Source organism: Typopeltis vanoorti, chromosome 1, assembly GCF_054136105.1.
Source record: "Typopeltis vanoorti isolate ZY-2024b chromosome 1, IOZ_Tvanoo_1.0, whole genome shotgun sequence".
Taxonomy (NCBI): domain Eukaryota; kingdom Metazoa; phylum Arthropoda; class Arachnida; order Uropygi; family Thelyphonidae; genus Typopeltis; species Typopeltis vanoorti.
Genome location: NC_143549.1, coordinates 68,183,441 through 68,208,671, shown reverse-complemented (window position 1 = coordinate 68,208,671; position 25,231 = coordinate 68,183,441). Strand labels below are relative to the sequence as shown.

The 25,231-nt window shown below is 35.8% G+C and overlaps 1 protein-coding gene across 2 annotated transcripts in view; it reads right to left on the bottom strand.

Moving 5' to 3' along the window:
- Drp1 (dynamin related protein 1) overlaps positions 1 to 25,231 on the bottom strand; it is a 265,058-nt gene that overhangs the window by 192,759 nt on the left and 47,068 nt on the right. For both annotated transcript variants that reach the window (XM_090391003.1, XM_090391012.1), the window contains exon 4: positions 8,172 to 8,258. In XM_090391003.1, coding sequence (XP_090247129.1) covers positions 8,172 to 8,258 — 87 coding nt within the window. The remainder of the gene's footprint in view (positions 1 to 8,171; positions 8,259 to 25,231) is intronic.

Genomic DNA, 25,231 nt, shown 5'->3' with positions numbered 1-25,231 from the left:
CAAGTATAGAAAAATCAGAACTCCATGGTGGACACAGGAAATTAAAGAGGGAGTGAAGGAAAAGAAGAAACCAAATCAAACATTCCTGGCAAATAAATCAGCTTGCTCTTAGAGAATGCAAAGACAAATGTAAGAAAGCTAAATACTGTGTAAAGCTAGCTAAACAAAAGTCATGGGAAGACTTTGGTAAGAACACAGAAAATAAATATCAGGAAGATGGCAAGATATTCTGGAGGCTGTTGAAAAAGCTCAGAAATGGAGGAAAGACTGCTGTAAAATTAATTAGAGGTGATAAAGGTGACATGAAAACTGGAGAAAAAAGATATCCTTGATGTATGGAGTAATTACTTTGAAAAATTCCTAAATAAAACAAGTAAAAAAAAGTGGCAAAAAACACTCAACAGGCATGCAAATTAGAAATACATATCCATACTTGAAGTAGAAAAAGCTATCAAAAGCCTGAAATGTGGAAAGCCAGCTGAATAAGATTATATTCAACCAAAAATGCCCTGGACAGAGGGATGAATTCCAAATGATTGGAGTAAATCTCTCATAATACCAATATATATAAAACCGAAAGTGTGAATTACAGAGGTATTTCCCTATTGAGTGTTCCTGGTAAGATTTATGCAAGTATACTTGAGAAATAGCCGAGAAAGATTACAGAAGGGAAGTTTGGTACGAACAAGCTGGATTCAAATAGACGCTGTCTGGATCAGATTTTCACTTTACGACAAATAGTTGAGAAATCATGGGAATATAACAAAGATCTGTATTTAAGTTTTGTAGATCTGGAAAATGCATATGACAAGGTGCCAACTTGTCATATGCATGACAAGTTGGCACCTTGTCATATGCATTAATATCAGATTAAGCTTGTCAGATTAATCTCTCCAATTTTGATATGAGGTTTAATACTACTCTCCTTCATAATGTGATCCATGTAGATAATGAATAACAGAGGGTATAGTGTACATCCTTGTATGACACCAGATTTAACATTTCTGTACTTCAATTCTAACTGCTGACTTACAATGGCATTGTAAGTCAGCAGTTAGAATTGAAGTACAAATTGAAGGAGAGTAGTATTAAACCTGATATCAAAATTGGAGAGATTAATCTTTTGTTTTATGCAGATTATGTTATACTTCTAAATAAATCTGCTGCAAGTCTGCAAGATTCCCTGACTAAATTGAATAAATGTTGTAATAGACATGGTATGAAGGTCAACAAGAACAAGACAAAGACAATGACAATAGGCAGAAGCATTGAAATTGTCAACTATATTGTGAATGAAGAACCTACCTATAGAACAAATAAAATATTTCAACTAATTAGGCATAATTTTTACTAATAATTGTAAATTAAATATGGAAATAAATAACAGAATCAACAAAACCGGTATGGTAGTAAGTCAAATGAATAAATTTATATGGAACAAGAGAGAAATTAGTCAAAACACTAAATTAGCTGTATACAAGACAGTGTGTAAATCAGTTTTAACTCATGGATCTGAGAACTGGGTTAGAAAAAAAACTTGACCAAAGACTAGAGACCACAGATATGCGAGTCCTGAGAAAGATTAGGGGCATGAACAGATAGCATCAGTAGCAATATCATTAAAAATAAGGATATTAGAAAAGAACTTGACATTATTAACACAATCTTTCCATTCAGGAAGGATTGTGTTAGCAGATCTAATCTCAGGTGGCATGGTCACTTAAATGACAGCGGTAAGATTAGCAAAACAAGTGTTCTCTCCCAGGTTTGCAGGAAAAAGACCCAAAGGAAGACCAAGATGTAGGTGGATTGATACAATAAAAAGTGTCTTTGAAGACAGAAATATAGGATCTGATAATGTTGGAGTCTTGACAGGTAACAGACTGGTTTGGAAAAAAATTGTAGATAGGAAGCTAGTAATGATGTAAGTTTTTCATGTAGTACTATCATATCCTGTGTCCGCATGGTTAGCTTGGTGGCTTTGCGCTTCACAACCATATGCCCGAGGAAGGAGTGTCCTAGGTTCGATTCCTGTCGGAGACATGAGGAGCTGAAGGATCTTCCTCAGCCATAGCCAAGTTAGCCGGTCTTGGGCACGGGCAGTAGGGTGTTTTCCGCCAGTTTATCTGGTGTTTTTCATCCCGCAAGCAGGAAAACTGGCCCCGTGAACACACAGGGATACAGACAATAATACCTTGAGGCATAGGAGTGACCATTCTATCCTCGTATTTCGGTTATGAAATCCAAGCATGCTTGGAAGGTTGTGGGCCTTAAAGGCCTGTTAAAGTCATTGGGATGGATAGATAGATAGACTATCATATCCTGTACATATCAGGACTTTGATGATGAGATCCCATACAGTGCTGGGGGAATCTGACCATTAAAACAAAATTACTTACCCCAAGTTTTCATTGTCTCCTTCAAAGTAGCCTTAGGCATGTATATTGTGATCCCAGTGGTTTTTCCATGAATCCATGCATCTACATCTCTGGATGTCCTCAAGTGTGAATATGTTGAGCACCTGCTGCGATTCTGCTGGATCTCCTCAATTGTGTCAAAACAACACCTTTTCAGCTGGAATTTCATCTTGGGGAACAGGAAAAACGTTGTGGGGGTAAAGTCAGGCAAATAACAGGAAGGGTGGTGGGAAATGAGTATCATATTTTTGGAAGCCAGAAACTGTCGAACAACAAGTGATATGTGAGTAGGTGTGTGTGTGTGTGTGTGTTGAACTGTCCTATAGACAGTCCTGAGATCTCGCAAACATTATGGATAGTTCATCCACATCAGAAAGATAGCCTCACACAATTTCTGGAATGTTAGCCAATGTTGTACTCTTGACAGTCATGCAGAATGCTCATTGCCATCAAACACGCATGTGTGTCTGTCCTTAAAGTAGTTGTACCACAAACGCTTCAAAGATGGACAAACTGCTTTGGGTCATAGCATTATCACCAAATGCTTCCTTAAGCAATTGATGGGTTTCTTGCTTTCTTTTTTTTTTTTCTCCCATTGAAAAAGAATTTGATGCAGATTCCTTGCTCCTTAAAATCTGCCATTTCAGTTGGAGAAGAAAATCATTGAATCACAAAAACACATGCAACCCCAAAATGCAGCCTTTCTGCTTTCCAGCTGTTGGAATACTGATTCACAAAGGGTACTGTTTATTTCTTAAAGCAGAAGAAAGCTGTACTACAACCGATTTGTATGAGCATTCAAATTCCTGAACTTTTGGATAGCATTCTGTATATCCTGAGTGATTTTGCATGAAAAGGTTTAAAGTTTTTTGATAATTTCTCTCAAACAAGATGTAACATTAATACTTTATATACTTTTTTTTTGTGAGATTTAGCAGGATTCTAATCTATAATCTGATAAACAGACATGTCCATAAGGAGATGATTCTTTTTTCCATTATGATAAGTTTGGTCCATAATAACCACAGTTATGGACCAAACTTTTTTATCATTTATCAGCTTTTCTTATAATTTTTTTTTTCCTGTACAACTTTTTAAGTGCTGATATTTCTTTTGGTGAAATGTTATTCTTGGGAGGTTTGGATTTAGTCACAATACTGACCACATAAGCCGAATGTTATTAGCCACTGTGGGAGAGAGAGAGAGAGAACCCATGTTAGTCATTATTTTCAAAACTGGTACTTTTGTGGGTGCAATGGCGAAGTTGTGCTCTTGACTAAGTGCACTGACAGCATCTTTTGAGAGTGCCTATGATGAAAGATTCAACACTATGCATTCTTGCCATAGATGCAATTCAGAAAATGTTATGTTGTTGAAGGGCTTCAATTTTCTGAAATGCCAATCCTTAACTTTCTGAAATTCTTTAGTGACAGCAATGACATTCAGAGATGGTATTACAGAATCAATTAGAGCTCTGGATTAAGTATTTCAGAAAGTTCTTCGTGTAATGATAGCAGCATATTTCTCATATGCCGCCATCTCAATATTTCTCATATTCTCTTCTAAATTTGTTAAAACACAAACAGAAACTATACAGCACAGCTTAACAGTTCAACCCAAATTACAGAACAAAATTTCTTCGTTGTTATTCATCCTTTCCTTTTACTGTTGTCTTTTGGAACAGTTCCATTTATTTTCTGAAGAGCATGATCTACAGGTCAAAATTCAACATTAACAAGTATCTTCCTTCTCCTCACCTTTCTACCCAATTCCATGGTACTAGAGAACTTTCTGAAATACTATAGAATGAGCAACCTCTCATGAATAGGATTACCATAAAAACAGAATAAATAAATATATACAATTAAAAAAAAAATAAAAGAAAAAGTTAGAAAATGAAGATACTATTCATTCAATCATACCAGCAAAATTAGAAACAATTCTTAAAACATTAAATCGCTATATCAAAAAACAGCCAGACTTATTTGATGATGGAACTACTCTACTTTCCAATTAAAGCATAATTTAGATCTGACTAACATATATATTTTTTAAATTTATATTAAGAGTAATTAAAAGTAATACCTGGCTGTGTATTTTAGATGGTAAGGATGACAAAGTATTCAGAGCTGAACTTGACTAAGCTGAAACGTGATGCTAATGAAGCTCAATTATGTGAATGTAAACATATATATTCAACAGCAGAAAATAAAACATGACTAAAGCCAGTACAAAAAGAAGATTATGAATCAGACTATAGATTTTGACAGCTTAAGAATTAAATTCTGAAACCTAAAAAATTAAAGAACAAAAATTAGTAGAATATGTACAAGACCAGCAACATAACAGAGTGCTCACCATTTCACAGAAATCATCACCATCACATTATACACAGTGCCAACTGACTATGAGCTTGCCACATGGTTTAAGATTACATATTAAGAGGGGGGGGGGGGTTGGTTGGTTCAAGATTAATGGAGAGTGATTAATTTTATTTATTTATATTCACAATATCTATAAAGCTATCAAACACATCTTAAAATATTCTAATTACAAAACTGTATTGCATCATAAACAACAGACTACACAACTTACCCAAACATAAAGCCAATATCTCAGATTAATGTATTACTATAGTATAATATGTTTACAAATTTAACTGCCAATCAGGATGCAATAGATGCTTACATTGGATCTACTATTCATTCTTTTAAAGTCTCATTTATTATAACATTACCAAGAATGCAACATCCCCCTACCTGAATACTTACATTTCACAACTAAACAGAAACAGAAACAAAAATACACTAATATCAAAACAAATACCACTACTCATTGCCTGCAGTACAATCTAAATACACTCCTTGTAAAGATTTTTGTCACGAAGACTTGCGAATTCTCTTTAAACTGTGTACTGGTGGCCAGGAGGCACGGCAGTCGTAACAACGAAAGCAGACAACGCTTAGGATTTTCATTAGCAAAGTTTCCGCTGAGTGCTATCCATTTTAAAACGTGCCCGAAGTGAAAGAATAAGTACAACATTAGTGTTTGAAAGCAAATATAATTTTCTAGTTAGATCATGTACTATAGTATACTAGGTCATCGGCATTGCAAAAAGAGCTATGACTTAATTTCGGCGAGTATTCATTCTGCATAATGATCAAGACTTTCACCAGCTTTACCATTCATCACGAGTCCGAGTTTTACTCTCCTGAAATTAAAAGTTACCACCATTGATTTCCAAGAAAACAAAAACAAATTATGTTGTCAAATCTCTAGTGATAAGAACCAATCAGGATGCTGTAAACACAAGACGAACCTATCTAACCTTGCACTCTCTGGTGAATAAACAAAATAAATTCGCCCCCCCCCATTAAAATCCCCTTAATACATTCTTTCTTTTAAGGTTACACGGTGGTCAGCATTCATAATGAAGAATTTATGGAAACTAAAACATATGTGTTGGAGTAATTACTTTATTTATTATTAAGAAAAGTCAGTTTTGTGCTGTTTATAATCTGACAATCATTCCCACAACACAGGCTAACACACTGTTACATTGCTGGTCTTGTGTATATTTTTCTCAATTTTGGTTGTTCTTTAATTTTTAGTTTTCATAATTTTAATTCTTAAGCTTTCAAAATCTATAGTCCATTGGATTCATAATATCCAATAGACTATGAATCTAATGGATTCATAATCTTTTCTGTAATGGTTTTACTAATGTTTCATTTTTGCTATTGAATATATATATATTCAAAATCTATAGTCCATTTCATTAATAATCTTCTCTGTTTACTGATTTTACTCATGTTTCATTCTCAGCTACTGAACATACATATTTATGTTCACATAACCGAGCCGCATTTTCAAAACCTTTCTCTTATCACAAATTTTGGCTCAATGAGGTTCAGCTCAAAATACCTTATAAATTATGTATTTAGTTTAATCCTTTATCCTGAAGTATCTTCAGGACTAGGGCAACTCATGGCAAAGGTGGACTAAGTTCTCATCACTTTCCTTAGTATCCCATAATGCAAAGCACATCTCCTTGCAGACATGTATAATGCTATGCATTATGGGAAGGGTCACTACCCAGACCAATGTCGACCTTTATTGAGGTCTCTTCAGTGGGAGCCAGACCCAGCAGTGATACCAAGGTTGAAGCAATGCAGAACTCATATTTCCATATGCCAGTTGCCAAAAGGTGCAATACCTTATTATTATATTACTCTGGATTAGAGAAAGATGTTGAAAGTTTCTTTTCCACTTGGTTAGAAAAAAAAAAAAAAAAAAAAAAACAGCTAATGCCTTTTATTCCCCTTATAGGGAGTAGACGAGGCCTTTATACCCTATCTAGCTTTTGGAGACTGAGTAGTGGGCAGTTTAAGTGCTGCCATCTCTTGGTACCTAACCCTAACAAGATATGTTACTGTCTGAAATAATGTGGATACTACGGTCGATTTTCTTGAGTTTACGGAAGGAAAAACCTGCTTGCCCATGCCAGAGATCGACTAACTCAGGAATCGGTCAAAGAACGGCTTAGAAAAAGTTCCTCCAGTCGGCGACTAGACTTGAACTTAAGTCTGACTTCAAGCAACCAAGCGCCACTTCCACTGAGCTACACAGGCCTCTTGGTTAGACTATAAATTATATATTTAGTTTAATCCTTTATCCAAATAATTATATAACATCAGAACTGCAGCATTAAACAATAAACAATAACTTTCTCACAAGCAAAAACAGAAAGAACATAACAAAAATAAACTTTTCAAAAATATTGCTGCTTTTAAATAAGAACTTGGATGTAAAACTGAGTATAATGCTTTCATCATCTCCCTGATTTGCTTAGGCAAGTTGAGTTGTGGAGGCCCCTCTAAATAGGCGACTAGACTTGAACTTAAGTCTGACTTCAAGCAACCAAGCGCCACTTCCACTGAGCTACACAGGCCTCTTAGTTAGACTATAAATTATATATTTAGTTTAATCCTTTATCCAAATAATTATATAACATCAGAACTGCAGCATTAAACAATAAACAATAACTTTCTCACAAGCAAAAACAGAAAGAACATAACAAAAATAAACTTTTCAAAAATATTGCTGCTTTTAAATAAGAACTTGGATGTAAAACTGAGTATAATGCTTTCATCATCTCCCTGATTTGCTTAGGCAAGTTGAGTTGTGGAGGCCCCTCTAAACAGGTGCAAACCAATCAGAATAGATAAACATGACATTTTAATTTAGATCTGAACATTTACTGGAATCAACAGATTTACCATGGGTAAGTAGGACTTATCTTTCAGTATTTTTTTATGGTAATTATCATAGTGTAACTAATGTTTAATGAAAATATGAGACCTTCAGAAAGTCCAGGAATCATCAAGGGAGGCTACATACAGTCACCCACACTAGCTATTATACCTTCTCTTAAACTCATTTGTGGTAAATGCACTCACCATTTCAATAGGCAAGCTGTTCCATACACTGCTCTGTAAGAACAGTGTGTGTGTGGCACAGCTAGTGCTCACACATTCCTTAACTGCACATAAACTCAACTTCTACAGACAACCCCCCCCCCATCCTTGACAGCTCAGAGGACAAATTCAAATAAAAGATAAATGTTTCAATATCTTATATAGCTTTTACAGCATAAAAGTCATGAACAATATAAAAGAAAAAAATCAATACCATTTTTTAAAAATTTTTAAATTTTTCATATTTAAAGCAGGAAGATTAATGATAACATATTACCTTTGTAATTCCTGGAAGATCAATTAATGTGAGATTTACCACATGTGGAGAACAAATTTTAAGATTTATTGCATCAGGACATATGCCCTAAAAATAAACATTATACTTTATAATGTCTTTATATTTGTGAAATAAAACATGATTAATGTAACATACATTTCAAAAGCAAAGCTTCGTTTCAGCAGTAAGTCACACTAATATATTATATGATAATATAACAAAATATCAAAGTATAACAAATGATCAGAGTATAGGTAAGCTGCCTCTTCACCAACCTTTCATCATTTGTATAAATTAAATGATTATGAAGACATTTGATCATGTTCAACCACCATATTTGTTCAGTGAAATACTATATGGTTTAAGTCAATATACAAAGTATAATTTTTTTTAAATTGTATTTTGTCACAATTAACCTAAATTGTGATCATTTAAGAGTCAAAGCTAGATAACCAGGAGGAACCTCTACATAGCCTTTCAAGAAAGACAGGAAACTAATCAGGGCTTCTGGCTTAATGTCCAATACTCACCTTTCTCATGAAAAAATGAAGATGGGCTGGCAATTTTGGATTTAACTGACCAAACTGTATTCTGTATGGGCTTAAACTATAAAGATGGTGGTATGATAGCTGGGGCATGCCAAGTTAAACATGGCCAATGATAATTTTTGTCAGAGAACCAGGATAAAGAAATAAAAGTCAGCTACTAGAACACATTCCAAATCAACACCAGTAGAAATGACATGACTTATTTTCCCTTAATACTTATTAAGTATTAAGGGAAAAACAAGTGAATCTGGCAGAAAGAATTACAGAAGTATATAATTAGAGAAATAACATCAGAAGATGCATCCATAATAAGTTAGACACTCAGCCTCCAATTCAGGAAAGTGACCATGTGGTCTTGTTCTGGAAAGTTGCCAAACATATGGAGTTCTCTGTCAAGAAGGGATTTACGTTCAATTATAAGGCTGGTGATTCCGAGAGACTTAGGAGTCACCTTGGAACAGTGCCATGACTTGAGAAGCTACAAGGAAAGAATGTCAGTGGTGCATGGAGAGTGGTCAGAAATTGCTTGAGGGAAGCAGTATCAGACTGCATACCCAAGATCAGGAGGATAAACCATGTTGGAATTAGGTAGATGAGTAGGATAAAGCAAGAGCTGCAAAAAAAAGAAAATATTGTGGAGGAAATATAATTAAAAAGTGATCAGCATACTCATGAGTGGTACAAAGTGCAAGCAAGAAAGGTGATTAGTATGGTAAGAAAGGCCAAATCAAACTATGAGAGAGAGAATTAGTCAAACAGGCAAAGTAAATTCAAAAGAGTTTTTTCATTATATAGCAAGTAAGAGGGAAAATGACTATGGGAGAATGGCTTTAACTCGTAGTAGGAAGGTAACTGAACCAAAAGAAATAGTTGAGTTGGTGAGTGATCATTTTGCAAAGGTGTATCATCAAGGTAGTGATTTTACAGTTGTTAATGTTACAGAGATGCATATCAACACTGAGGTAGATAAAATACACTGAGGTAAGGTAAAATAAGGTAAAATGTAGATATAGGTAGCTAAAGTGTAGGTAAAATGGTATAAGATAAAATACAACAGTGGATGGATAGGGATACGATACTCTATAGGGAACAGCATGACACTGTAAAAGGTAGGTCCTGTCTTAATAACTTATTCACATTTTATAATAACGTGACAGCAGAATTGGATAAAGGTAATGGCTATACCAGAATACCACATGGAAAACTAATACAAAAACTGGAGAGGATGGGAATGGATATGAGGTAGTAGCATGGATAGAGGAAGATGGCTGACAGATACCATAGAGTAGTATATAATGGAGTGGAGTCTGAGAAGTATATAGTGTAGTATGGAGTGGAGTCTGAGAAGTATATAGTGTAGTATGGAGTGGAGTACCTCAGAGTTCGTAGCTAGGGCCACTACTCTTTAATTTGTATATCAATAACATAGGAAAAGATTTAAGGGAGGGGGGGATATTCAGTTGTTTGCTGATGATGCAAAACTGGGAAGAGCAATAGTTTATGAAGGTGATATAAATATACAGTATGATGATTTAAATAAACTGGCATAGTGGGCAAAGGATAATGATTGTCAAATTAATATTGCAAAATGTAAGGTTATGCACTTTGGGTTGAAAAGGTTGCATATGGTGTATCATATTGATGGTATTAGTTTGCAGGCTAGGGACTTGGAGATAATAGTGGACAAAGAGTTCAAGTTCAGAGGGCATATTACAAAAGTTGGTAACATAGCTCAACAAATTACTTGATGATGAGGAAGTAATTATCCTTCTTTATAAGGTTATGATTTGCCCACATCTCGATGACTACTGCACACAGATTTGGTCAAAAAGATTCAGAAACAAGTGACCAAGATGATGACAGGTCTGTGGGAAACTCCTAATGAGGATAGGTTGAAGGTTTGTGGATTAAAAAGTTTAGTTGATAGGTGAAAAAGAGGGAACATGATAGAAACTTTTAAGGTATTAAAGGGGTTTTATAAAATTGATGCAAGTGAAAATTTTCAATACATGACAAACAGAGAACTAGGGGCCATCAGTAGAAGTTGTGTAAGAGTGTGGTTAGTAGGGATGTGCAAACTAGATTTTTTTTGCATGGAGAGTGGTGAGTGAGTGAGTGGAATGGATTGCCAGAATTGGTTGCAAGTTCCCTGATAGTGAATGGATTCAAGGAGAGGTATAATAGGATTTGTGTGTATGATGGTTGATTTGGGTCTCCAGCGATGAGTCTCTTGACTACATGGAGATGCTGTAAATAATAACAAAAAGTACAACATAGAATAGCTGTTATGAAAACAAACAAAAACAAAAAGACTTACAAATAACAAATAAAAGACATATTTAGGCAATAATGATAAGGAAAAAGAAGGAGTAGCTACACCATTCAACACTAAACATGAGCATAATCTTGAATAGTAGCAATTTCAAGTAGTGTGATGGGGGGACAGCATCAAAATAGGGAATTGGACAATGATACCTACTTGTTCTCATTGTTCCACAGAAGGTTCTACTAAAGAAGAAATGAAGAAAATTTTGAATCTTTAGAGAAGAAAACTGATATAAAGAAAAGGAGACAAAAATGTTTTGGGAAAATTTGGAAAAAAGAGCCATGCTAATAATAATGGTAAACATTTGCTGAATTTTCAGGACATGTTCTGGTCATCGGTGAACACCATGTTCCAGCATAAGGATGTGAACAAATTCAAATGAAGAGAAGACACAAGAAACATCTTCAAAGTTAGTTCAGAATATAAGAATATACTTGGGATTTGAAACAGGAAGTGATCACCATTTAGTTCTGAGCAGGATAAAACTGAACATCACATTGAAAACATACGTCTGTAAGAAAGTTTTAAAAAGAATCAAACAAAAAAAATGAAAGTTTGAAAACCAGAGCAAAACTTTGGACATGCATTGGTGGTCTCTGAAGAGAAAATTGACTTATTCAGCCAGACAGGCATGTGGTGAAGTTGTCTACAAGGAGAGAAAAATAAGAACACCATGGTGGACCACAATAAGTAAAAAGAGACAGTTATGGAAAAAGAAGAAAGCATATCGAAATCTCTTAGCAAGTAAGCTATTCTGAGAAATACAGAGAAAATGTAAAAAGCAAAGAAGCATGTAAAAGTCATGGGAAAGCAATGGTAAGAATACAGAAGATGAAAATCAGAAAGGTGACAAAAATATTATGGAGCCAATCGAAAAAAAATTAGAAATAAAAGAAAGAATACTGTAAATGGAACCACAGATGATTCCATTTGGTGGAAATTAAATGAATTTTAACAGAACAGTAGTAAAAGATATACAACAGGAGGTGGAGTTATCTACTGTAATCTGTGAAAAGTTAAAACTGGAGTCCTGTTTCCTTTTCACAATATCAATATACGGACTTCGATGAGAGCTCAGAGCCACTAGGTTAAATAAGGAGAGGTGAACCAGTCCAGGGCGAAAATGCAGCAGATAGAAGCTGTACAGTAGTGGAATGAATAGGCATCAAGGAACAGCCATTCCTCAATGTACCAGAAAAGATAAGTACTATTTTGGGTAGTAACTGGCAATAGTGATTGCGTTTTAGCAGAATATTGTTTATTTTTGATAGTTTAATGTAACTGTGTGATTGCTAAGCTTTGTGGATTTGTTACTAACTCGTTTTTACAGAATTTTAAATCCTGAATGAAGCAAATGACAGTGCGAATGAGAACTGCAAAAAGCAAATGCTATGAATAATGTAGACCTTTCTAAGGATAGTTTGATGTCATGAATGTAATGGTGAAATGCGACTTTGTAGAGAGACTGAACAGGAGACAACAGAAGGTATGGATTTGTAAAAAGTGCAATATTTCATTGATGCAGAATGAAGGAATGAAAGTAGCATAAATGTGGGTGCAAAAAACTGCGAATAACAGAACGAAAGCAAGTAAGACTGAGGAAGTGAAGAACATATGAATGAAGAAACAGAAGTAAGTGATATAAAAGCAAAAGAACATAGGAATGTGGAAACGGAAGAAAGGAATGGCAGAACAAGAGGAAACAAGGTTATGGGGTGACAGAGAATGAAATTGCAGAATGCATGAGCTGTTCAAAATGAGAAATGAAATGAAGAACATGCTAAGTGATATTACACATTTGGTGGAAAAATGAAACAGTGCAAAAGGATAGAATGAGGGGAAAATAGAGAAAAAGAGATGACAAATGAATTGAGAATAGCAGCATATGAAAATTCCATGATTAGCAGTATTGTTAATGACAGAGTCCATACAGTCTGCTTTCCAAGAGAGAATGAGAAAGACAATTCACGCTTTGAATATACAGTATGATAAGGAAACAAGCAGGAGAGTTAGTGGTGGTTACAGGAACAAATGATTTGATGAGACATAAGGAGAATGTAAGATAAATAAGAATGTAAGGATAGATATTATCAGGAGGAGTGAAAGATAACAGCATAGTAGGCAGGGTTGTCACTATGTTGCCAAGGTATGACAATGATGAGTTGAGACGGAGAGCAAGAATCATGAATGGTATGCTGGCAGAGATTGTGAGGAGAAGGGAGTGCAGTTTGTAGAAGTGTGGTATGTATTTGGAAGAATGGATTTGTACACAAATGACATTTGAACGGCCTAGCATGAGTGAAGCGAGCAAGAAAACAGGAAATAAGACATGAAGTTAAAGATCAAGAGAGTTAAGCAGATGAGACTGAAGTGCTTGTTAATGGAAAAAGTAGCAGCGTAAGAAAAAATGAAATATCGAGTAATGCAAGAGGAACAGGGAAATGTGGAAAGTTGGGGTAGATAGGGAGAGTGGCTGTTCGCTGTAGTAGTGGATGTGTGTATGGGGATGATCAGCATAGGGATGGAATGGATCAGGATGTGAGGGATTGAGACCAAGAAGATATATGGGGTAAGTGGTAATAAAGGTGATTGGGCAAGAGTAGTTATAGGCCTAAAAGTGAACTGCTGTGTTTATTTACAAATGCCAGGAGCATCAAAAATAAGGGAGATGAAATCGTTCAGTGATCAAGTTTATTTGACTATAAATTGTTGGAATAAGTGCAGCATGGCTGAATGAGGATGATATCCTGACGGGAATAAAAATCTAAGGGTACAATGTTTTTTGCAAGGACAGTAAAGACAAGAAGGGAGGAGGAGGGAGCGCTGTTGATAGCAGGAGAATTATATCCACATAACGTAGAAGACATGCAAGATGGAAATAGTGGCAATGGTTTTGAGGCAGTGTGGTGGGATGTGGAGGTTAGCAGGAAGAAATATTTAGTTGGATGTTGCTATAAGACAGGGAATGCGAAGGTAGTGATGAAGAAGTGTATAAGCAACTTGGGTTAGTAAACAAGGGAAGGGCAATCATTATGGATGATTTTAATTATGGGAATATACATTGGAATGAAGAGACAGCATTTGGGAATAAGGAAAATGAATTTGAGTCTCTGAGTGACAACTATCTTTGGCAGTATGTAATAGAGGGCATTTGAGAATTGAGATTTATATCTGATCATTTCATCAGAAGATGTGATTGTGTGTGGGGTGTCACACTTTCTTCCATTATGAAGTGATCACCTGGGTCATGGCTAGCCATATGAAGACTTCTGTGGGGAAAAGATAATATATGTGGAATTACAAGGTTGGTGATTATAAGAAACTTAGGTGACATCTTAGAGCTATAGCATAGAATGGAGAGTTAAACAGGAAAAAAATAAATGCTGGTTGGAAAATGAGAAAAAATACTTAACTGTATCAATGTGTGAATGTATTCCAAAGGTCAAAAGCTGAATAAGGTAAGTGTCAAATGAATGAATAAAAGGAATAAGCATAAAATATGGAAGAAGAAGAAGAGATGCCATGAAGGCATCACAAGATGAACAACAGTAATAATCAGTTGCACAGAATATAAAGAGCAGGCCAGGACGGTGACTCAGTTGGTAAGGACTAAAAAAAATGCAATATGAGCAAATCAGGTCATGAAAACCCTATGGAGTTTTTTCAATATGTAGAAAGAATGATTATGGCAAGACAATATTAATGGCCAAAAATGATAGATTGGTAACTGCTGCAGAGGGCAATCGAGGTATTCAGTGAGCAATTCAGAGTGGTTCATCGTCAGTTGTGAAATCAGAAATTCAAGCGTAGAGAATGAAATGAGAGAAGACTTACTGGTGAGTGAGTGACCAAGTGGTATATGAGAAGTTAAGCTAGATGTTAATAAAGCAATAGGACTTGATGATGTATCACCACATGTCTGAAAGAAATGTTCCAGGAAGTTTGCATCAGCTTTGGCCTACCAAGTCTTGCAATAGCAAGAGTTCCAAAATAGTGAAAGGAAGATAAAATTATCTCACTTCACAAAGGTGGAGTTAGAACAATTTTAAGGCTAAGGCTACAAATTATAGACCAATTTGTATATCTGGAGTTGTAGTTAAGGTATAGGAGAGGCTGGTAAGAGTTAGGATACAAAAGTGGATTGATAACAGAACCATTCTTTGTACTTGTCATGATGAATGTATTAGACAAGGGAGATAGGATGTGCATATACAGAAGTATATTTAAATTTTGCAAAGGCTTTTGATAGCTTGCCACACTAAGTTGGTAACCAAATTGGAGTATATGGGATTGGATGATAGATTAGTGAGTTAGGTAACAGGCTCTCAAACAGGTATCAGCAAATTATGTATGGAGTGCAGTTTCCTGACAGAGGAAAGTAATTAGTGGTGCCACAGGGGTCTGTTTTGATGCTATTATTATTATTATTAATATCGATCCAGTCAAAACACTCATCACAAGAGCCCCACTCTATCCATTAACACAATACCTATCAAACATCTCCTTAAACTTATTTACTGTTGGAGCACTCACAACCATCTCTGGCAATCCATTCCACTCATTCATCACTCTCCAAGTAAAGAACCTATTTCACATACTCTTACTAACCACACTCTTAGACAAATTCCAAACGGGACCCCTTGTTTTACCCCCACTCCCCATGTATAGAAGAATTCCTTTTGTGTTAATCTTATAAAATCTCTTTAGTAACTTACAAGTTACTAAAGTCTGCAACCTGCACAACTTCAGTCTATCCTCACAGGGAGCATTCCACAGACTTGTCACAAGCTCAGTGGTCTCTGAATCTCTCCACCACCTCCCAGTCCTTTAGAAATGTGATCAAATACATGCACGTAGTCTGGCCAAATCATAGCCTTATAAAGCGGGATAATAACCTCCTTATCTTTACTTGTCAACATGTTCTTCAACATCCAAGTAATCCTTAGAGCTATTTTGCCAACTCTTGCTATATGTACTCTAAATTTCAAATATCTTCAATTTCCTGTAATTTAGAACCACCAATATGATACGAAGTATGCAACCCTTTCATTCTAAAGTGCATTACCTTATATTTTACAACATTAAATTGACAACTACTGTCCTTTGTTCACACTGCCAATTTATTTAAGTCATCCTGCAAGATATCTCTATCATCTTTTTACCCAGTTTTGCATCAAACAACTAAATATTCCCCTAAAATCTTCTGCTATGTTATTAATGTACAAACTGAAGAAGTAGTTGTCCTAGTAAAGAGCCCTGTGGCACTCCACTAGTCACCCTTGTTTGCCTTGATTCCATTCCACCATATGCCACATTCTGATGTCTATCACACACACACACGCACCCCATCCATGTCACCAATATTATATCCATTCCTATTTGCACCAACTTATGTAATAATTTTCCATGCTGTATTCTGTCAAATGCCTTTGCAAAATCCAGCAGTATCATAGTAGAGCTATTTCCTTTATCCAATTCTACTGTCACCTTCTTATAAAATGCTAATAAACTGGATGGACTACCATTTAACTTGTATGTTAATAATATTGGAAAGGATTTAACTAGAGATATTGACCAAGTTCAAAAAACTTACATGCAAGCAGAAATGAAGACAAAAATAGATAAGTAGTGCAAACTAAGGTAACTCTGATGCCAAAGATTGTATTATCATAAGCTCTCCGGTTAGTTTTCGAAACTTTAAAAGTTTATTGGAAGTTTTTCCACTTGGTTATACTATAAATTAAAGATGACAAGAAATTATATTCGTGGTTTAATCCTTTATCCAAGTGTAAGCAAACAAAGTTTGCACCTGAAGTAATTTCAGGACTGGGCAACTAGTATAAAGAAGCTAATGACTTCACATCACTTGCCTTAGTATCCCATAATGCAAAGCACATGTCCTTACAAACATGCATAATGCTATGCATTATGGGAAGGGTGACTATCCAGATCAGTTTCAACCTTTATTGCAGTCTCATCAGTGGGAACAAGACCCAGAAGTGATACCAAGCATAACACATAACGTTGCTGGTTCCAAGGGTGAAGCAAGATGCTTTTTATATTCCCCGCTATCTGATAGGGATACAATGAGGGATGAGCTATACGTTTGCCCTGAGAGGGCATTGAGATTACGAAGATTACGTATTGTTACTTGAAATTAGGATGGCTTTTGATCTTTTGTGTTTGAAAAGATCCATTTAGTCGTAGTTGGCAGCTTGTTGCACCAGTTGATTGGGGTGTGAAGATGTATTTATAAAGAACTTTGCTGCTAGAGATTGCAGGAAAGAATAGATATATGTAGACTTACCATATATATATATTTTTTTTTATCAAACCGGGACATTTTTGAGAGTTTGCTCAAAACAGAAAGTAATGCCTTCTACACTAAGTACTTATGATTCAAAAGGCTAAATAACGGAGTGGTTAACAAAAAACAACATTTCGTAGTAATAATTTTTAATTACTCTTAACTGAACATAACTTATTATTAAAAAGTTATTATTTATCACTACCATGAACTTTCTTAAAACATTCTTTGTTATTTTTAATCGCATCGAAAAATTCACTACAATTTAGTTCACTATTAAGTTTGCAGCTCAATACAGCTTTTACTGTTGATTCAGCCATTCTTCCTCTTTCTTCAGACCTCATGTTATTCATTATTGAGAATATCCTTTCAACAGGTGAAGATGTGCCTGGCAGGCTGAAAATGTATTCTATAATTTGGACAAGATTGGCCAATGAAATGCTCTTTTCTTTGAAATGACTGAACAGTTGTATCCATTTTTCTTCGCAACTTGTATTTTTCAAAATGTCATAGTTTGCCAACCAAAAAGCTTTTGCAATCACCACTTCATCAAACATTTCATCCATGTTTATTGCATTATTTGCAAGAGTTTCATTAATTTTTTCACCTGAAGCTTCAATTTCCGACCAAGTTAATTCATTGTTGTTTATCCAAGTAAAAGATTCTGCTCCACCAAAACTGTTTTCCCAAAAGCTCAATGTAAGAAAGACATGGTCATAAAATTTCATAAACTCTTGTAGTATTGTATTAATATTAATACTTCCATTATTTTCCAGTATTCAAAAAAGCTTTTTTGCTTCTTGAGGTATAAATTTATTATCACGCCTTTCCTCAAGATTTGTTTTTAATTTTCTAAGTTCAATGACAATATCTGCTGCACTCGCTTTTGTACTTTCCATAATCAAGATAGATTTGTTAAACAATTTGAGTTGCCCGTGCACAAACCACAAATACATTTCACCACAATCATTATCAAAGAACTGTTTTATCATCACCAAAGTGTTATTGAGAAATAAAATATGATTTCAGTCCCTCAAGCATTCTGTCAATAGCTGGAAGTAGTGAAAGAAAACAGGTGTTGCCATGTTGAAGAACCTTTTTATACTCTACATCTACAAATTCACAGAATGCTTTTAGTTGAGTGACTCGAACCATATAAATGTGGAAATATTTATAAATTTTGACTACTAAAGCTTCTATTTCAATAGGTAGAACATCAACTGCAGTTTGAAGACAGTTGTAAACGATGTGAGCACTGCAACCAATGCCCACAATATTTCTTCCTAGTTCCTTCTTCAATCGACTGTAAATATTGTTTTCTCCTCTCCATTTTACACCCCCCAAAATTGGTATTGCAGTTATCCCCACAAAATGCAATAATTTTTTTTGTTATATTATGAGTTTTCATAACTGACATTAAATGGTTTGCCAGTATTTCTGCAGTTTCACCGGGAACTGATTGAAAGTCGAAAAGTTTAACTTTTACTTTTAACTCCACAATCTGATGCAAAATACCGCACAACACACGGCACAGTTTTAATTTCTTTCCTGTTGGAAGAATCAATTGATATCGTCACAAAATTTGTTTTGTGACAAAATTTAAATCTTCACAAAATTGCTGAAACAACAGTGGCTCAATCACATTAACAATGACAGCTTCACATTTTGTTCTAACCAGTCTAAACTGTTTCAAAAAGCTTTGATATCAATTTAGATGAACAATCAGCAGACTTAAAGCTCAGATCGTGAATAGCAGCTATTAAAAATTCTTTGTCATTTGGATCGGCACCTTTAAAATATGACAATATCTTTGAGGAAGTTCCTGCCGCTGCTAGACTAGCCTTATGTTTCGCACATGTTGAGTGATTTTTATGTCCTGTTTACATTTCACTTTGTCAATAGGACCACAAACGTTTTTCAAAAACGGATAATCCTTTAATTCATCTGTAAACACGTGGTTTCTTTTTGGCATTTTGGGGTTAAATTAATTTAATGAAGTAAAAAAAAATCACAAACAACACGCTGAAAAGAAACACCGACCACTTGCAATCTAAACTCAACAATGACTTGCAACGCAGTGTACAGGCCAGAGTCAAAGTGGGGTATTTGTGTTGCCTAATCGCCATTTTCCGAGGCTGCATTTTTTGTACTGCGTGTATATTCTGAACGTTTAAATTTTTACCAAATAACCAGGACAAAATGACAAACTGGCCGGGACCATACCTTCAAACTGAGACAAATGGTAAGCCTAGATATAGGGGATATTTGTATCCCAATGTAGTTGAATGTCTCTGACAAACCATGGAGCGTTTAGAATCATATGTAAGCATTTGTTTTGCACTTGTTGCAATTTGAGAATATTAGTATTAGAAGTATGGAAGCATATGTAATTATGGGATGAATCATCATCTGATAGAGAAGCAGTTTGATTCTGGTGTTTAATTTGCTGTTCTTGTTAATCTTTAGATGCCTTTGCACATAAGATCATGATATAGTGGTTCAAGGTTAGTCTTCTGTTCAGCAGTACACCTAGATATTTGGCTTCTGTTTGCCAAGGAATTTTAGTATTAAATAGGAAGATGTCCCCTTTGAAGAAATCATTCTTCTGGTGAAGAGCATAGCTATGCTCTTCTGGGGGGGGGGGGGGAGATATTCGCAATCTCCATTTATCAAACCATTGTTCTAGTATTAACAGGTTTTCTTGAAGTTTTTTTAGTGACAAGGTGTGGCTGAGGGGATCTGGTTAGTATTGCTGTGTCATCTGCATAGAGAGCCATGATGGACGACACTGGGTTGTGCCGATATCTGCCATATATATTGAGAACAGAATTGCAGCCAACAAGGATCCTTGTGGAACTCCAGCCAAGATATGATGCTGGATGGATATCGTCCTGTTTATCTTGACCTGCATAAATCTATCACAAAGATATGATTTAATCAACTGCACCATCTCCAGCAGTACATAGTTAATGTACTGCTGGAGATGGTGCAGTTGATTAAACTAAGTTTGTGCAGTAAACCATAGTGCCAGATTTTATCAAAAGCTTTGACTAAGTTGAGGAATACAGCTTCAGTGTGTTGATGCCAATTATAGCCAGTGGTGATATATTCAATTAATCTGTGAATTTATTGGATAGTACTATAATGTTGGCGAAATCCAAATTGTTCTTTTGGAAGAATGTTTAACTTGTTTATTGAGGCTTGGAGTCTGGAGAGGATGACTTTTTCTGCAATTTTTCCTAAATTTGAAATCAGGCTGATGGGAAGATATTTTTGAGGTAGATGTGGATCTTTTCGTGGTTTATGTATCAGAATTATATCTGAAAATTTCCAAGGGGAAGGAAAATATTTTAATCTGAATATAGCATTGATTATATTGGTAAGATGCACAATGGCTCTACGGGGCAGCAATTTTATGACTTTATTTGTGATGCCATCAGGGCCAGGAGCTTTTTTATTCTTTAATTTCTTTATGATATCAAAAATTTTAGTTGAAGTTTTCACATGCAGGTCTACATTGCTGTTCTAGGTTCCTTGCCATGGCTTAAGCTTTGTCTACGTCCAAATGTGCAAGGCCTAGGTCAGATTGGAGGGGGAGGGGAGAGATTTACTCTTGTTTGTGAGATTCCTTAATAGTTTCCAGATCAGCAGGTGAGATAGAAGCCAGCTTATTTTCCCATAGTTGGTTTCTATGCATTTTAAAAGCCTCTCCGATTGAGTGGTTAGGTTTGTTGAGAATTATTTTGTCTTGTGGAGCATGAGTATTATGGTATCTTTTCCTTACTTTGTTTTCCTCTTTGATTAAGTTCATAATGTCTTCTGGTAAACGACTGGGCTTGAGGACATTTATAGTTGAGGTGACTGCCGTTAGAGCTGCACTGATTTGTCTAGTAAGATTTTTAACTGCTATTTCGACTTCTGCTTTGGTTTTTATATTAGGAACAGAACCAATATGTTTAGGGAGCACTTTAGATAATTTTTCCCAAGATGTGAAGAAGGGGAGGGGGAGAGAAAGTTGTTCTTGTTTTCCTAGCTGGAGTAGGATTGGATTATGATTCAACAATAATTTATTTAATGTACTTAGGCTGAATTGTTATTTAATATTCTGTAGAATGACTATCTAGAATGTCCGCAGTGCAAATAGGACTATGATGAGTTGGTTTGGTTGGGTCTACCAAAACAGAGTAGTCAGATCCTGTATAGTTGAAAAGAATGCAGCCATTTTTGTTGGTAGTTCTGCTGTTCCAAGAAGAATATTTTGAGTTCAAATCCCCAGCGATAATGATGGACTCACTAATGCCAAGGATGGCATCTAGATTGGAAAGTAGCAAAGTTTTTAATGGCAGGTTATAGGCAGCATAGATTTTAAAGTTTTCCAGCTGAGCTTGTGGAAACTTCTATGCTAGTCATCTCGATTAACTTGACTGCCTCTGTAATCAAGCCTGTCATTTCTGTGGAGCTGGTATCCTCTTAATTTGGGGTTATCTGCAGGTCTAAGATGGGATTCGTTTATTAAAATAATATCTGGGTGATATCTCTGCATGAATATTTGGAGTCCCAGGATTTTGTTCTTTAGTCCATTTGCATTCCATGCAATAATCTGTAGGGTGTCTGGGATAAGTTTATTCCTGATCATTAGTGAGCACAGTTGGATGAATTGGGTTTCGTACAAGAATCTTTTTGTAGAGTTTCCTGAAGTCCTGGAGCATGTTTGCGAGAGAAGCAGTAATGACCGCCATTAGATTTGGCTGTGATTTCGATTGATCTGTTCTTGTGTTGTCTTTTTTGGGTGGGTCACTTCAGCATATGTTTAACTTGAAGACTCATTTTCCTCGAGGCCTCAGACTGCGGCAGCTGGGCATCTGTTGTAGTATGCCGAACAATAGGAGACTGAGGAGCCAGAGTTTCTGTAGATTGCAGATAGATTGTTTGCTTGAGTCAACCCCTCATTTTTTGGGTGATGAGTGCATCCTCTGTAGTTGGCAGGGTGAGGGCCACTGTAGTTTGCACATTTAATCGGGGTGGTTTTTGGCTTGGTGGGGGCTCTCACTGCATTTGAGGCACTTGTATTCTATACAACTTCTGGGCATGACCATATTTCTGACATCTGTGGCATTGCCCAGTTGAAGCCCTTTTAATCAGAGGTTCTGGATAATCTTGGGCCCACATATTGATGTTAAGTCATACATATTTTTATATGAGTTGTGGATCTCTACCAAGACTAATGGCATCGGGCTGCTGTCAGCTCTGAGCATTCTGCTGACCTTAATAGGTGGTAGGTCTTGATAGCAGAGATCAGTAGCTATTTCTTCTGTGGCTATGTCCTCAGATACACCTTGGAGCACCACCTTCAATTTTTTTCTCTGAGCTGAGGGAGAAGGTGTGTTATTGTATAACACACCTTCTATTATATTATATACACCTTTAGTATCCATTTCTTTAGTAATTCTTTGGTAGTCCATCATGGTGGCTGGCTGGATCTTAATGGAAAAACAAAGATGTCCATCTGTGTTTTTCCCTGAGAATGATCAGGGGCACCATTTCTTTGGAGTGGGAGGAGGCAGAAATGGGACCGTCCTCGTCTGTGGCATCGTCTTTGGGGTGGCTCTGTGGTTGTCGTTTTGCACTTCTTGTGCAAGCGAACCTCTCCGGAATCTGAGGGAGCAGCAATCACCAAATTCAACTTCTCCTCCACTGGAGCAGTGTCTTTGCCTTCATCATCATTTGCCAGCAAAGAGCATAAGTTGAGAAAGCTGGGCCAGTCGCTCAAATTTTTTCAGAAGTTTTTTTTTTTTTAAAAAAAGCTGAGTGCCAGCTTTCTGTTGAGTGATCCTATAAGGATATCTGGGTTAATTTTGCTCATGACAGTTGATAGAGCGTTGGATTGATGCTGAATACTGAAAGTTTACTAACAAAGTCCTAGATCAGAGGATCTACTTGCAAGGAAAAAACAGCAGTGCCAAAAGTCTGCTAGCAAAGACCGAGAGTTTGAAAAATTTGTTGAGTAAGGACAGTGAAGCTGTGAATTTCACTAGTCCTCAGCTCGAACTTTCTACTTCCCTAGAAACCAATTATCCACCACTGGTCCTCGTTTTGGGTGGGGAATATACACAGCCATTGACCTCATGCATTTTTCGTGCAGAGGGTGAGAGAGTAGAAATTTCAGTTGGGATAAGCCCGTGCAATGTGAAAAACACAAAACGCCACTGAAAATCTAATCAAGCACAGTTATCTAGCAGAAAGAAGTGAGCACATATGCCAAACACTAAAAACCATAATCTAATCAGTAGTACCAAGGTTGAAGTAATACAGAAGTCACATACGAGTAGTAAAAAAGTTTCATACCTTATTATTAAAATATTCTGGATTAGAAATAGATGTGGGAAGTTTTTCCACTTGGTTATACTATAGATTAAAGATGCCAAGAGATTATAGTCTTGGTTTAATCCTTTATCCAAGTGTAAGCAAACAAAGTTTGCACCTGAAGTAATTTCAGGACTGGGCAACTCATATAAAGATGCTAATGACTTCACATCACTTTCTTGGCATCTTTAAATTAAAAGTTTATATATATATATATATATATTCATGTGGTTCCACAATTAGGTGATGTATCATACATGTTTTTAATCTTTCTTCATTCTGCAAATTGGCCAAAGCATAATTAAGTTTTAAATATAGTGAATTAAATTTTATACATAAATATTTTGAACAAAAAATATATACATTTATTAAAAACATTTTTATCAATTTTTAATATTTTTCTCCAAAAAATTTGGATACCAAATTTAATTCAGTATGCTTCAGCAAAATCCAAAATCCTTGTTTGGCACATCCCAACATAACGCCATACAAATAAGTAGCTGCTTGAATGAATATATACGTAGAAAGTTTTTTACCTTGGGTGTAATATACTTTAAAGATGCCAAGAACTTTTATACTTGGTTTTAATCCTTTTCTCAAGTAAGCAAAACAAAATTTTGCACGTGATATATATTCAAGTCTTGAGCTACTTGTATACAGAGGTCAATGACTTCATATCACTTGCCTTAGTATGTATCCCATATCCCATAATGCGAAGCACACTCCCTTTTAGGCATGTATAATGCAATGCACAATGGGAAGGGCAAATACCAAGATTGGTTTCGACCTTTATTGAGGTCTCTTCAGTGGGAGCCAGACCCAGGAGAGATACCAAGGTTGAAATAACACAGAAGTCATATACATCTCCTATACAAGTAGACAAAAGGTGCTTGACCTTCTTAATAAAAATCTCTGGATGAGAGAAAGATGTAGAAAGTTTTTTTACCTCAGGTGTCATATATGTTAAAGATGCCAAGAAATTTTATACCTGGTTTTAATCTTTTCCCAAGTAAGCAAAACAAAGTTTTGCATGAAATATATTCATGTCTGAGCTACTTGTATATAGAGGCCAATGAAGTCATTGAAGGTAAGTGATATGAAGTCCCTGAGGTCTCTCCCACTGAAGAGATCTCAATGAAGGTCGAAACCAGTCTGGGTAGTGATAGGTTTTTCAGGATTTTTCTTCCTGGAAACTTCAGTTCTTCATCCCACAAAAGAGGAAATCCTGCCAGAAGAATACATGCAATTAACAGCCAATACTACACTGGCCTTATAGCATTAGGTGCTTTGGCCATAATTCGAAACAACTCCCACCTGCAGTCATTTCGAACTCAAAATTTGCTTGAAAGTAGTTAAGCAATAAATAATGAAACCATCAGCTTTCCAACAGAGAAAGACTATGTATGAAACTGAACTGTTTGCTGTAATTAACACTCTCCCTTTCAACCATCAGAAAAGTGAGATACTGTAAAGAAGTTTGTAACTGCCATGTTCTTTTGTATACTTGTGTGAAGTA